This window comes from Poecilia reticulata, chromosome 20, assembly GCF_904066995.2.
Source record: "Poecilia reticulata chromosome 20, P_reticulata-male-v2, whole genome shotgun sequence".
Lineage (NCBI taxonomy): Eukaryota > Metazoa > Chordata > Actinopteri > Cyprinodontiformes > Poeciliidae > Poecilia > Poecilia reticulata.
This window is the reverse complement of record NC_088849.1, coordinates 17,730,356-17,743,942: the sequence shown is the minus strand read 5'-3', so window position 1 is coordinate 17,743,942 and position 13,587 is coordinate 17,730,356. Positions and strand designations below refer to the sequence as shown.

The 13,587-nt window shown below is 39.4% G+C and overlaps 1 protein-coding gene across 2 annotated transcripts in view; it reads right to left on the bottom strand.

Annotated features, from left to right (window-relative positions):
- Positions 1-250: 250 nt before the first annotated feature.
- Positions 251-13,587, bottom strand: part of rbm33a (RNA binding motif protein 33a) — a 34,862-nt gene continuing 21,525 nt past the window's right edge. The window contains exons 15-19 of one of the 2 annotated variants that reach the window (XM_008396747.3): positions 11,903-12,673; positions 8,099-8,278; positions 7,191-7,376; positions 5,697-5,785; positions 251-5,557 (exon numbers count right to left, since the gene is read on the bottom strand). In XM_008396747.3, the coding sequence (XP_008394969.1) occupies positions 5,509-5,557; positions 5,697-5,785; positions 7,191-7,376; positions 8,099-8,278; positions 11,903-12,673 (1,275 nt within the window). In that variant the 3' untranslated portion in view covers positions 251-5,508. The remainder of the gene's footprint in view (positions 5,558-5,696; positions 5,786-7,190; positions 7,377-8,098; positions 8,279-11,902; positions 12,674-13,587) is intronic. The other variant, XM_008396748.3, reaches the window with a different exon arrangement.

Here is a 13,587-nt window from a genome sequence, read left to right as displayed (position 1 = left end):
ACTGACCAGCAGCCTCACAGCTGATATGCAAGCTGTGAGGCCTCCAAGCAAAATGTCATTTTAAAAAATCTAAGCCAATTCATGTTGAAAATCATGAAAAAATATGATTAAAGGAAAAAAAAAAAAAGGAAATATGTACAGCATTTTTATAATTTGATTAGCGAACCAACAAGTATAAAAGCAAGCTATTTACTTATTAAATCCTTTCTACCAAAAAATCCAATCTCCCCCCAAATTAGTCAAGAACACATTTGCTGTGTCAAGTAGTTTTATTTTCCATCTTTGCGTTCCAACGTAACAAATCACAGCTTTTATAGAAACATTTTGCAAGTTCAAATGTACATAACTGTAGAAGACTTTCCATATTCACAGCATCAGAACAAACGGAACAATAATTTCAGACATAATCCTGGTCATTTCACATTTGAAATATCACTCAGGGATGTAGACACAACGTGACGCTTTGTCAACATTTTCCATCAAAACTCCAACATGTTGGATTTCTTTCGTCACCGTTTGATGCAACATACAGTTCGACATCAGGAGTCCATAGAGGCTTCCGTTAAAAGAGTTCGACCAAACAGTGATTGTCAAGAAGCTTGGAGGACGCTTTGGTGCAGAGATAGCCATAAAGCGGCTCTCTCTAGAGTTACGCGTCTGCTCTGCGAGCCCAGAAGTCGTCACATAAGTGGAAACCTCCATCCACAGGGCTAACAAACAATGGTAATCCAGGCAGGCCAACTTGCTGCAATTCACTCAACAACAGAGGTGTGGAAGGAAAGATGAGAAATGGTCAAGTTTGTGTACCGTGAGTAAGTAGAAGAGCAAAGGAAAGAGGAGGCAGTAACAAAAGATCAGCTGAAGCTTTTCAGGGGAAAAAAGGTCAACAGAAAAACCTTCATTCTGAGCCCAGGAACTGAACAGCTGAAAGAAAACCCCGAGTGTTAAGCATATGAAACGGCATTAATGAGACAGGAGTGTCCTTGGTCCATCAAAGTGCAGCATTATTCTGTTGAAGATAAAGTGCATGGATTTAATTCAGACATTACAGACAGTACTAAATGCAAAACATATTCGCCTGTGTGACTAAAACAGTACAAGAAGCGGATCGTACCAAAGACTAGGAATGTGACAGAGAAGAGCCGACTACATACAATAAAAAAGTTAAACTGAATGGGAAAAAAAAGAAAAAAAGTTAATAATTATGCTAGGTTTACAGGGATCAACAAAGTCTAAAAACTGTTTATAAAGTTTGTACAAGACAAGCCTATGTTCAGAGGTAAGGAACAGAATCTGACAAAAAACCAAATGTATTGCTTTTTTGTTTTGTTGATAAAGCAAATCTACTGGTTTAATTCTAAGAAAACAAGGCCTTGAAGAAAACCAAGGCAATTTTAGAACAAGTAAAATTAACACGTACCTCCAGTGAAACAAAACTGTTTGTTACTTTATATTGCTATCATGCTTGAAATAAAAATAAAAAAATTAATTTAATTTGAATAGGTTTTATCAGCTTCAACTTCCCCTTAATACGAATAAACAGAAACAATCTGATATTACTCTAATTTTAAGAGTATTATCAGATTTTTAAACATTACACAGACAAAAAATAAATAAAATCCACAAATAATCCTAACACGCAGTTGTATTGACTAAATAGTAAAAATGACCAAAGGGAAATCTGTTTGTGATCAGAATAAACAACTGGGCATTTTGAGTTAGGCCTGCCTATCCTGCTTGTGACAGCAAGAACACTCTTCAGTGTTAAAGTTGTTACTGAGAGAAGAAGGCAAAGGCTAAGCAACTACGTTCAGCATCAGCGAGATGAAGTCAGGAGAAGCGAAGAATCGCAAGAAGATATTTAAAAGGAAACTATTTTCTACAGCGTGTTGACAAATGTCTGAGCTACTTTCAGGCGGCACGAGTGAAAAAGAGCGCAACTTTCAGCAGATAACAGGAAGGCTTTGACAGAGTACAGCAAAGACGCTCAATTTCATTCTTTAGAACCATCAACTTGGGATTGTTAGGGAACATACTGGATTTGAAAATGGGAACCCACAAACGCTACGGTTTTTGTGATGCTAACCATGCTAATGCCCAATGCAGTATCACAGTCTAAAAAGTTAACCTTTAAGTAGTAAAACCCTGTGTCACAGAACTGAGACGTTGCCATTTTTAAATGACTCATGTTTGCAACACTATTAATTCATCTACTTTAAATACAAGCATGCTGAACTAGCAGCGAAAAATACATTTTACTACATGCCAGGTCATTTATATGGTCACTCAGGCTTAAACCGCAATAAGTGCATCTTTAATGGATGGGATCGATCTGGAAAAAAAACATACAAGAACATTAATATGAAGATTACAGCAGATCTTCAGATCATCTGGATCCCGAGGCCTAATACAAAAACAAACAGTAATACATTAGTGGTTCTGAGCATCCAATTACATTACATCTTTGACCAAAGCTGGCATAAACCTTCTGATCATCAATTAATTACTGATAGAACTTCTTAATAAAAGATCAGAGGAAAAAAATAAACAAAAAAAAAATGCACGAAGTCTAAGGTCTGATTAAAAGAAAGTGGCTGCTAGTTAAACAGCTCTCTGCAATATTTCGTTAATATGCAAAAATTACTGCATCAAGTTCAACTATTCACAGTTTGTATGCAAGTGATTCTTCATTGTAAAGTACAAAAGATTCAACGTGAATCTGTGCTTAGAATTATAAAGACATAATGTCTTATAATATTGTCATTATGAGCAGCATTGCTGATACTTGTTCCAAATCCACAGGATTTACTAATAATACCTTAAGAAAAATCAACAACTTAAAACACAGGAACATGACACATATAAAGAAAAAAAATCTCTAAAATAGCTCAATTTAAATCAAAGAGAATGAAACACACTGACGTCAGTTCAGACACAAAGTATAACTTAAATGTAAAACTTCTTGTTTACAAGAAGGAATTAGCAACATATGGCTTCATACCCTCAGTTACTAAGATCTCAGTGCAGTATCTTCATGAATGTGCAGCTTCTTTAAAAAAAATAATTTCAATTAAACCCAAATTAGAAAGGAAATATCACTAAAAGAGTTTACCGCACATGCAGAATGGTCAGATGTAAACAAGAACTTGTAAACAACAAGATTGTAGCTTAAGACACAAAATAAGGATCTCCATTTGGGGTGTCATCCAGATAAGCAGCCAAGGGAAAGTTTTATCAAACTATCCAGCATCCATATTTTTAGTACTCCAATTTTTCATCTATCCTCATTTCATCTAAATTATACCACGGTAAAATTATGCAGGCTTTGTTTTATGAGGCTGCACATCAGGATGTCACCAAGGTAAAATCTGAACGTTAAAACGTCTAAAATACCTGATCAAATCAGTGCAAAAATGGACAATGAGGTTGCTTTTTTTTTTTTTTTAAGCCTAGCTCTTAAATATTTAAACCTAAGGAATATTCTTTTAGAAATGGTTTAATCCTGAAGTAGTAAAAATCTTCCATGTAAATGTACGACACGTTGGTGAATACCCACAAACTCACAGCTTCTGTGAAGTACAAAAGATTAAAATATAACACACATATAAAGAGACGTCGTTATAAAGGCACCAGACACATGAACATCACACATAACCAAGCACACATCTTTGAGCTAAAGTTTAACCGGCTTCACATACCAGCATGTTTACGGTATATTGGCCATGTTTTTATTAGCATTTTTTTTTTTTGTTCGTTTTCCTTTAAACGTTTGTTTTTTTTTCCACTCATGAACAGAAATTTGTGTCCACTCAATTCTCATAGTGACTCTAAAATAGAAACATACCACTTGTAAAAAGGATTTCTCTCTCTACAAATTAGCTCAGCCTTTACATATAAAAAAACTAACTTGTTACAACTTGACTAACACAAGGAGAGGAAAGGAATAGTCAAAAAAGGATAAATTAAGAGCAAACATGTCTTGCCTACTTGTATACAGGACTACTGGAAGTTTAATGGTTGCTCCCTCAACATTTACTACGAATAATATTTAAATGTCACCATCGCCAGTGATATTTTTTGCGGAATACATAAAAAAAGTGTAGTGTAGAAAGAAAGAGGGAAATGAAATGAGTTTAAATGTCAATTGAAATGTCACAGAAAACCCGTTTATCACTGATTTACATATTACTATATAAAAAGACAGAAAAACTTGGAAAAATATGTGTCATAATAAGTAATGGGGAAATCTGGGAAATTTCCCAATAGCTTTTAACTGAACTACTTCAGCATGTTCAGACGAGTGTTTGTGTGAATTCAATTTATAGAACAAGGTTTGCAGTTAAATTTCTTTGACTTTTCTTCTAATAGTGTTAAGCAGCGACAATGATTTCAAATCCGAGTAAACCACCCTGCTCAGTTATAAGGCACCAACCAATCAGATGACTTCAAAATATTAGATCCTTTCTCTGGCGTAAAAGAAAAAAAAAGAATAAGGAATGAATGAAAGCAGTTTTTTCTCCCAAAGCAATTAAAAAAATTATTCTAAATATAGCACTTGCCAACTATAAGAAACCAAGTCACTTTGATAATAATAAACTATCTATTTTTGGTACAGCTCTGAACTTTTGACAAGTACATAATCTGACAAACAAACAAACCGCATGTCAAAAGAAAACATTTATCTCCAACACCTTACAGTCAACAGCTAAAAGACTGAAACACATTCAGAACAAAAATAAACAGAAATTTTTTAACCTTTAAATCCAGAAGACTCTGAGGAGAACCAGAAAGCCTAAACGGTATTTACAAACTCCACAGAGTGCTTGGCACTCTGAAAACTAAACCATATAAGGATCTCTGACTTCAGCTGCAGCTACAGTAAACATCCAATCAGCATCCGGGTCCCTTCTGTCCCTGCATGAAACATCCCCACTAGATGGCGCCACTGGCCAAAATAAAAAAACCAACCTGAGGATAAGCTTAGGCTGAAACCAACAATGCAACGAAAGAGATAAAATACTGCCATCTACAGCAAGGGAGTAAAAATGACTTCTCCCTGCATGAAACCGAAGCATAAAATAAACATACCATGAGGTGTTTTTAAAGCTGAATAATAATCAAGTGTCTTTTTAAGTTTATTATAAATAACTCAATGAAGAGGGTAGCAACCATTAATTATCCCATGATAGATTTTACCGTGTCCTTTTCAGATGGGGGTTGGGGGGAAAGAAAGTTCAAACATCGAGGGATGAGTCACTGTTTAGTGTCTCTTCAATGCTATTTTAAAACTACAGCCACTTTGCAGGCAGAATCAAACACATGCATGCACACGGTTATTGTCTTTGTGGTTCACTTGTCCAAGCCGGAGGGAGATGAATGATGAAATCTGTGGCGAGACGACGAGGGCGTTGAAGAAACAATCCTGTACCCACGTGGAGCAGAGCTTTGCACGAGAGACTCCCGACCACAGCAGGAGAAAGAGACCCTTCGGTGGATCTGCTGAGCTCCTCAGCCATCAGTCAGCGACACATCAATGTGGGACAAATCAATCATGTGCCTGTGTAGCAATGGTGATAATATTGTTTGTACCACAGACTGCTGAGAGACTCTGTACGTGACATCATCACAGGCTCTATCAGGACCGCTAATCATTTCATTATGTAAACAAAGATGAAAGGAAGGTGAGTATTGATTACCTATGGAAGCTCATTTGGAAACTCGCAGCATGCTGGGGATTGGAAAATTTGGCAATAGCCTTTCTCTGCTGCGGCATCATTTTGAACATCTGCAGGAGACAGAGAAGGAACGAACTGAATAGAGAGAGAGAGAGATACTCATCCAATACATAAGAGAACGTGGGGGTGGTGGGGCCAACTGGGATCATTTATTTACTAACTTCCAAATCAACCCAACAGAGGGCGCTAAGAGATCACATTTCAACACATTTCTACACTGGTGGAGAGAAAATACTCATATTTTTTTCACCAAGCATCCATGTTTTTACTGGTGACAGACCAAACATAGTAGAGCAAAACAGAAAAAAAAGTGAAATTAAATGATTAAGAATCTACAAAAGCGTGACATGCACTTATATTTGATGTGTCTGAGGAACTGAACTTTTTTTCCCCCCTTCTTTTCCGAAAAGTAACTCAAGCTCAGTCAAAATAGACAAAGTATTTCTGTGAACATCAGTTTGTAATCTTGCTACGGAGGCCCCATTTACACAAAGCTGCTCTTTAGTGAAACTAACGTTTCTGTTGCGATCCAGCCGTTGTGTTACACATTCCCGGTGATCGATTCGAGTCTCTGACACGATCACTTTTTGAAACCAGTTTTCAGAAACAACTCCTGCAGAGGTGTGAAGCACTGTGAAAGAGCACTTGCCCAGAAAACATGGCTGTGGAGTTTGCCTATGCCAGCAAGGGCGAATAAAAACGAGTGATAGCGTTGTACTCTATTGTGCCACGTTACTTGTTCAGCTTAATACAACTTCTGTCAAAAAATACATACAAATTACACAAAAACTTGGTTCACTGGAGACGGGTAACTGTTTTCTAAATGATGTGAAAGCTAAGACGACATGCTACAATCACAGAGCCAAATCGTGGCCTGGCATAACAACAAAATACCATTCAAGGTGTCTAAATGAAGAATTTGTCCCAAATCAAGATCCATATTTGGTAAATACTAACTGGACAGGGAGAGGGCAACAATGGCAAAAATTGTGATCTTGAGTTTCATCACAATTTCCCTATGTAAAATATATGTCCTTATATATAAGCATATAACGAATAAGAGCACTTCAACATAGAGAAAGTGCTCTGTAGATCCCTTCTTTGCCAGATCATCAACACAATATAAGGTGCATTCCATCTTTCAATCAGCTTTGAACAGTTTCCCTGTTTTTGAAAAAGAAAAGCAACCCCACAGCATAATGCTGCCACTGCCATTGAAGTGTTTGTTTTATACTGAAATTTAGCCTTTCACCTAAGGACTCGCCTACTTTGGCATGATTGCTTTTACTTCAAAAATTGCCCTCTCCTAGCCACTCTTTTTATCAGAAGGGTTGTTCCGTCAAATAAAACCCACATCAACGAGATTGGTGTTTGTGGCTAAAACTAAATCAGGAAAAGTTTGCAAAAAAAATGTATTTTAAACTTGAGCCTTTCTATAGATGTGGTGTGTCCTACCTCTATGGGCCCGATGGACATGAGGAGGTTCTTGAGCTGAAACTCAGTGGTAGATGTGGAGAGGCCCTCGATGCACACAGTGCTGGGTTCTTTCTCTGCTCCTTTCTGGCTCTGCCTGGTGGGCAGCGGTTGACCCCGTCCCACCGGACCGGCCCCTCTACCTCGACCCCGGCCCGACACGACAACCTAAACCAAGCAGTGAGCAAAAATAAATAAAACAAGGCTTGGGGGGGCGGGGGGGAATCTAAACTCTGCTTTCGTCAAAGATGCGTTTCTTTGCGCAAAGGTACGTTTAAAAAAACGTCACACATTTTTCCTCTTGTGCCTTTCAGACTTTTAACGTGATTGACTCATCATAAATCTACACAGAACATAAACGTCAGAAGATGATGCCAGGCTTCATGACATATCTTCATATGATCTTGTGTGAGAGAGAGGTACGTTTCCCCTGGTGCAGAAAGAGGAGGAGGTGGAGGAAATATGGTTATGAGTGTGTGTGTGTGTATCTGGGGGTTGAGGGAGCATAAAGGCAGAGCAGCCATGCAGGCGTAGTGGTGGCTGCCTTACACTGTCAGCATCTGCGAGTCTGGAACCAGTGACAAGAGCCTGGTGGTGACATGTGTGCGCAGCGGCCAGGGGAGATGGAGGATCCCTGCTTGTTCTGCTGCTTTCAGCCTGTCAATACTCCTGAACCTGGCGCACCGGTCTGTCCCGCTGCATGATTGCTACATCTACCCGGCGCCGGTGTAATCACTTTTTACAGGAGACGTTTTGGCTGGGAGGTGCCATGAAACACGAGTTTACTCTGGTAATAAATACATTACAGGTATAAAAAAAAAATAATTCTTAGTGTCCTAAAACAAAAGAGACAGAGACAGAGAGAGAGAGAGATCTCTTTCATGTCACACCCTGCTTTGCTGTGCGTCTCCCGAGCCCCCGCGGCTAGCCTGCGGTGTTCCACCTGGTCCCGCTTGCTGCTGTCCCATCATGGTCACCACCTTCCTCTGGATGCCCTGGTTGAGTGGAGGTGCTTGCCAGGTGCCTTGCTGCTGCGCAGGGCTGCTGGTTGCCTCGGGCCCCTTTCCGCTCTGAATTGGAACAATGGGGCAGGGGGAAAAACACTGAGTCACTATCCAAATTTTGCCTGTCTTTATTTGTGTGCAGCCCCAACATGAAGTATTTGGCCAACATTTTACACAGCAGCATTTGTCCTCCCATTATTCCAGAGCAGGATAATTCTGTGTTCTCTCAAAGACGCACAGCATGTAGTAATTGTAATGCCAGTTTTATTAACCAATCAAAATGAGTTCCTAATATTATAACCTGCATATAAAAAAACAAACGCATAATTTTCTTTCCATTCCACTATTTGCACTATTTGTGTTTGTCTGTCACGTAAAAAATCCCGATGAAATACATTGAAAAGTTCAAGGGGTATTAACACTTCTGCGAGGAACTGTATATAATTGACCAAGGGTTGTGAAAGGAGCTCCACAAAAGAAACTAAATATCTGCAATCACTGGAACTGGATTTCCATCAGCCACTCTGCCGAGAATAAAGATCAACCCAACAAGGTGATGGTCTCATTATCAAATAAAGTCACAGCTCCGCTGTTGACATGCGGCGAGGAATTGAAGGTCGTCCCTTCTCCGACTCTGCAGAAAGATGTGACAGATCAATACACGGGAAGAAAAGAGCCGCTATCTCTGACCTGTCCCCAGCGGAGAGTAAATGGATTAATCCCTTCTATAGAAATCACAGCTCCTGATTGCGCCCATCAAATGCTAAGCTGCATTACACTGAAGCGACAGCAGCTCGATGTGTATCCCATCCCTCCCCCCACTTCACGCACAACCATTTTCCTGAGCTTTTGTGTTTTGCACTGCTTTTGTGTTACCTCTGATGAAAATATAATTTGCCTCTTATCTCTGTGCCTAAGCTATACAAATCCAAAATCCTCAAAAGTGGCAACTTTCTTACACAGGTATTATGTTATCCCCCCCTTACACCTTCAACCAAGAAAGATTAATTACAAGGGTCTTGGATTGGCATCTATTGTTGCCTCACACCTGAGAGATGGGTTGATATGAAAAGCAACTGAGGGATGACAGAGAGGAAGAGGGAAGGGGAATAAGAGGAGATAACATTGTCAAGCTCTCGTTGATGACAGCAGAACAATGCAGGAGGGAATCTTCTTCGCTCTGCAACTTATGAAGCTTTTGGTTTTCAACCACTTTTCCTCCACTTCAGATCCTCCTACATTTTTTCCCCCCTATAAGGTTCAGGAAATCAGATGGCTCTGCACGTGGTTCCATTAACACAGTGACACCCTGTGAACTTCATCTGCAGCCAGTCTGCAATTTTACCGCAGCTGCTTCATCCTAAGGGATGAGGGGCTGAAAGCGGCTTATTTCAAATAGTATCACATCCCACTGACATGTCTCTTCAATGATGAGTATTAATGCTCAACATGCATCCCCTTTGTCATTGTTCAAAAAAAAAAAAAGATTAGTGTGCAATTAGAACAAAGCAGTAAGTTAACATAAACCTTCAAGTTTTTTTTTTGTCATCTTACAACTACACATTTCAATGTATTTTATTGAGACTTTATACAATAGCTCAATAGAAAATGTGAATAATTGTGAAGCAGGAAGAAAATTGTGTGTTTCATAGATTTAACAAATAAAAATCCAAAAAGTGTGGCATGCACATATATTTAACATGCTTTACTTTGACGGCCCTCAATAAGATTCCAGCTATAATTTCTCTCAGTATAAACCCTGCTGTTTTCTGAAGGCCTGAGCGGCTTGTTAGAAAGCATTAATGAATGAACTGCATCATGAAGACTACAGAACACAGCATGCAAGTCAGGGATAACGTTGCTGGTAAATATAAAGCAGCATTAGATTATAAATCAGTAACCCAAACTTTGGACAGAGCTCAGTTCAATCCATCGTCCAAGAATGGAAAAGGTATGGCCAAAATGTCCATCAAACTATGCACAAGAAATCCATCATCAGGACAACTACTAGTGCAATACACTAACATAGCTTTTATTTAAAAATAGCAAAAGGAAGCAATGGCTAAAAATTGAAGAAATCCATAAGATTTACAGTTTACAGTTTGCCACACGGTAAACTAAAACCGTGGAAGAAGCTTATTCTGTCTGATCCGACCAAAACTCAACCTTTTGTCCCACAAATGGTCTATGAATGGCTGAAAACTGTAATTGCACATCCTGAACTCATTATCCTTATGGTAAAGCAAGGTAGCAGCTGTGTCATGCTATAGGGATGGTTTTTTTTTCCAGCAGAGACAGAGAAACTGATTAAAAGCTAGATGGAAATTAATCCTGGTATGCGTGTGAACACAAGAATGGTCAAGTCAAAGCACAGAGCTGGAATCTCTGGGAGAATTTTATAAGTATGTTCACGCCAGCTCTTTTTAGTCCGCTTTAATCAAACGCTGGTTCGTTTGTCCAGAAAGTCCAATGTGAATGCGTAATTAAACCCAGGTTCGGTTCCGTTGAAGTGAACTAAGGTGTGTTTTGAAAGCACATGTAGATGCAAGTGAACCGGAGATCGCTCCATAAGCAGGAATCAGACGAGAGAAGGGCATTCTGGGTAAATACAACCTAAACAAACATGAGTGTCTAGAGCTAGAGGGAGAAATGAGTCATGGGCTTTTGCCAAACACAAAAGAGAAATCCTACAACCACTAAAATCTGACCCAACTCCATTTTTAATTACTTTTTGTGAAGAAGGAAGTTGCCCTTTTTTGTCTTCTTCAGAGGTTTTCATTTTGTGGATCTTGGTGCAGCACCACCACAGGTGAGGGGGTGAACAGTTTTTCAAAAGGTTTGGTTCTTTTGACAGTGCAATGTGAAAGCAAAACCGCACCAGCTGAAAATAAAACAAAAGTTGCTATTTTGGTCCCCAATCGAACAGCGTCTACCAGACTATCGTGTCAAAATAAAACAATGACGTTCACTATGCAGTATGTTTGAGATATTTTGCACAGAAGAATGAGCAAGAATTTCAGTCTGCAGATGCGCAACACTGTAAAGATATGCCTAATAAGACTTGCAGCTGTAATCGACCCAAAAGGTGGTCCCATAAAGTAATGACTCAGATGTGTTCAACATCACTTAACACACCCTGTGTCACTTTGCAAATATTGACAAAGTTGTTCAATCAAAAAAATAAAGCATGGGATTGTAACATATCAAAACGTTTAAAAAGTTCAAAGGATATCAATAGTTTTGAATTCCAGTGCATCAAGAGAGTAAGAAATGGCATTCTTGAATATCTTGTTATTCTTATTTTGCCCATCTGTCTTGAAAAGAGGATATCAACCTTTTGAAAGCAGAGCCGAGGAATCTCCAACTCTACAGATAAATGTCAGACTGATCTTTTTTTATTAATGCCACCAGACTTTCTGAGTTCCAAGAGCTAAAAAGTGTGTAAAGACATTGAGGCTTAAATACCAGCTCCCAATGCTTAATAGAAGATACCAAAATGACACAGACATCACCATGTCATTCTCATAGGTTAGATATCAACTACATAACAAAATAGACAGTGAGAGGGAATCAATGGCATTTCCTTCCCCTGTTATGCAGTTTCCCTTGTGGGTAAAATCTACAGCAAAGGATCAAATAAATGTCAGACACAAAAGAAGGTGTCAAATAAAAATGAAATCCTGAGCTCACCGGTCCTGAAAGTTTGACGACTCTGACTTTCTGTGGCACCTGCTGGGCTTCCACACCTGAATTTTTCACTCGCTGCATCACAGTTCTTTTCGCCCCAGGTTTAGGTCCTAGAGTCTGAGCTGGGCCTTGCCTCACTGAAGGAGGGGTGTTCTTTTGAGGAACTTGAGCGCCCGGTTTGTTTGCACTCTGCAAAGAGCTGTTTCTTCTTTGTTGCTGGAGTGGCTGCTGCTGCTGTTGCTGCTGCTGGTTCTGTTGGGGCTGCTTCCACTGCTGCTCAGGACCTGAGCCGGGGGTCTGCTGCTGTTCCTGTGGGCTCCCTTTTACCATCTGCAGGCGTGACTTGACGTTGGGGCGTGGGGCAGGGATCAGGGCAGGAATGCTAGGAGGCATGGCACTGTCCTGATTAGGATTAGTTAATGTGTGATTTACTGACTGTTGTGGCCTCTGAGGAACCGGCCTCTGCTGCTGGTGAGCCTGTAGTTGTTGCAGGTTTTGTTCTTGCTGCTGCGGTTGTTGCGGCGGTGGTATTACTTGCTGTGGTACAGGGTGTTGCTTTTGCTGATTTGGTAGTGAAGGTTGAGTCTGTGTAGGAGTAGAGTCCTGGTTTTGTGTGTTTGTCTGAGCGTTGAGTCTCTCCAGCAGCTCCTTCTTCCTGACACCAGCCTGCATCTGCCGCCGCAGCTCCTTCCTCTTCAGGATCTCCTCTCTCAGACGCTTCTGCTCCTCGATCTTCAGACGGTACTGCCGCGTCTCCTCGTCTTCGTCAGGGTCCTGCAGCATAAAAAGCATGTTGCAAAAGGTGACTTCACAGTAAAAAAGGGGCTGCTCAAAGAATAAAAAAAATCATAATTGTAGTCAATTTTAAAATCACAATTATATGCCATAGTTATTTAATGGGGTTGATGCATCCTATATTTATCGCACTTGAAAACAAGATTAAAGTTTTTTTCCCAACATTATGTTAAATTGCATCTTTTAAGGCATGGCTAATTTATTTTACTCCAAAGGGATTTTACATAATTGGAGAACGTTGAAGCCCTATCTATTCACAGATTTGTCTGTGGAACGCAATTCCAAATTACTCATGGAAAATCTGAAATATTCTAAAAAAAATTTTTTTAAAAAGTGCATATTGGGAAACTGAAATATATAGAGAAAACGCTACTTGACGTGCTATTGGCTGGAGTTTACAGAGCAGTAAATCCAGGAGTACCATTTATTAATATGCATTAACATACACAGTTTATGAATACTGTAGTATATTTGGTGTTGAAACATTAAAATAGAAGTTTTCATAGTGGTGGTTTCAAATATCCAAACATTTTAACTATTTGTGGTCCCAAATCCCCACGAATATCAGAAATCCACTGTACAAAACATTCACCTCAACTTCCGCTACTTAGAAAAAAAATAAAATGCTCGAGCTCACTTCTGAATCAGCAGAATTTCCCTTTTCTCTGGTTTAAAATGTGTAACATTTAGACAATGTGGAATGGATTACGGTGAACCGCTGGTATTCACTCGGATCACTAACAGTATTGGCCAGATTGAGCCATATTTTTAAATAAATCTAAAATTTAAGGGACTGAACGACTCTACTGTAGCAAGGCACAGTATTTTCTGAGTTAATATGCAGCGCCCCGTTTTAGAGAAGCTTAACAGGGGAAAAACATTTCTCAATTATC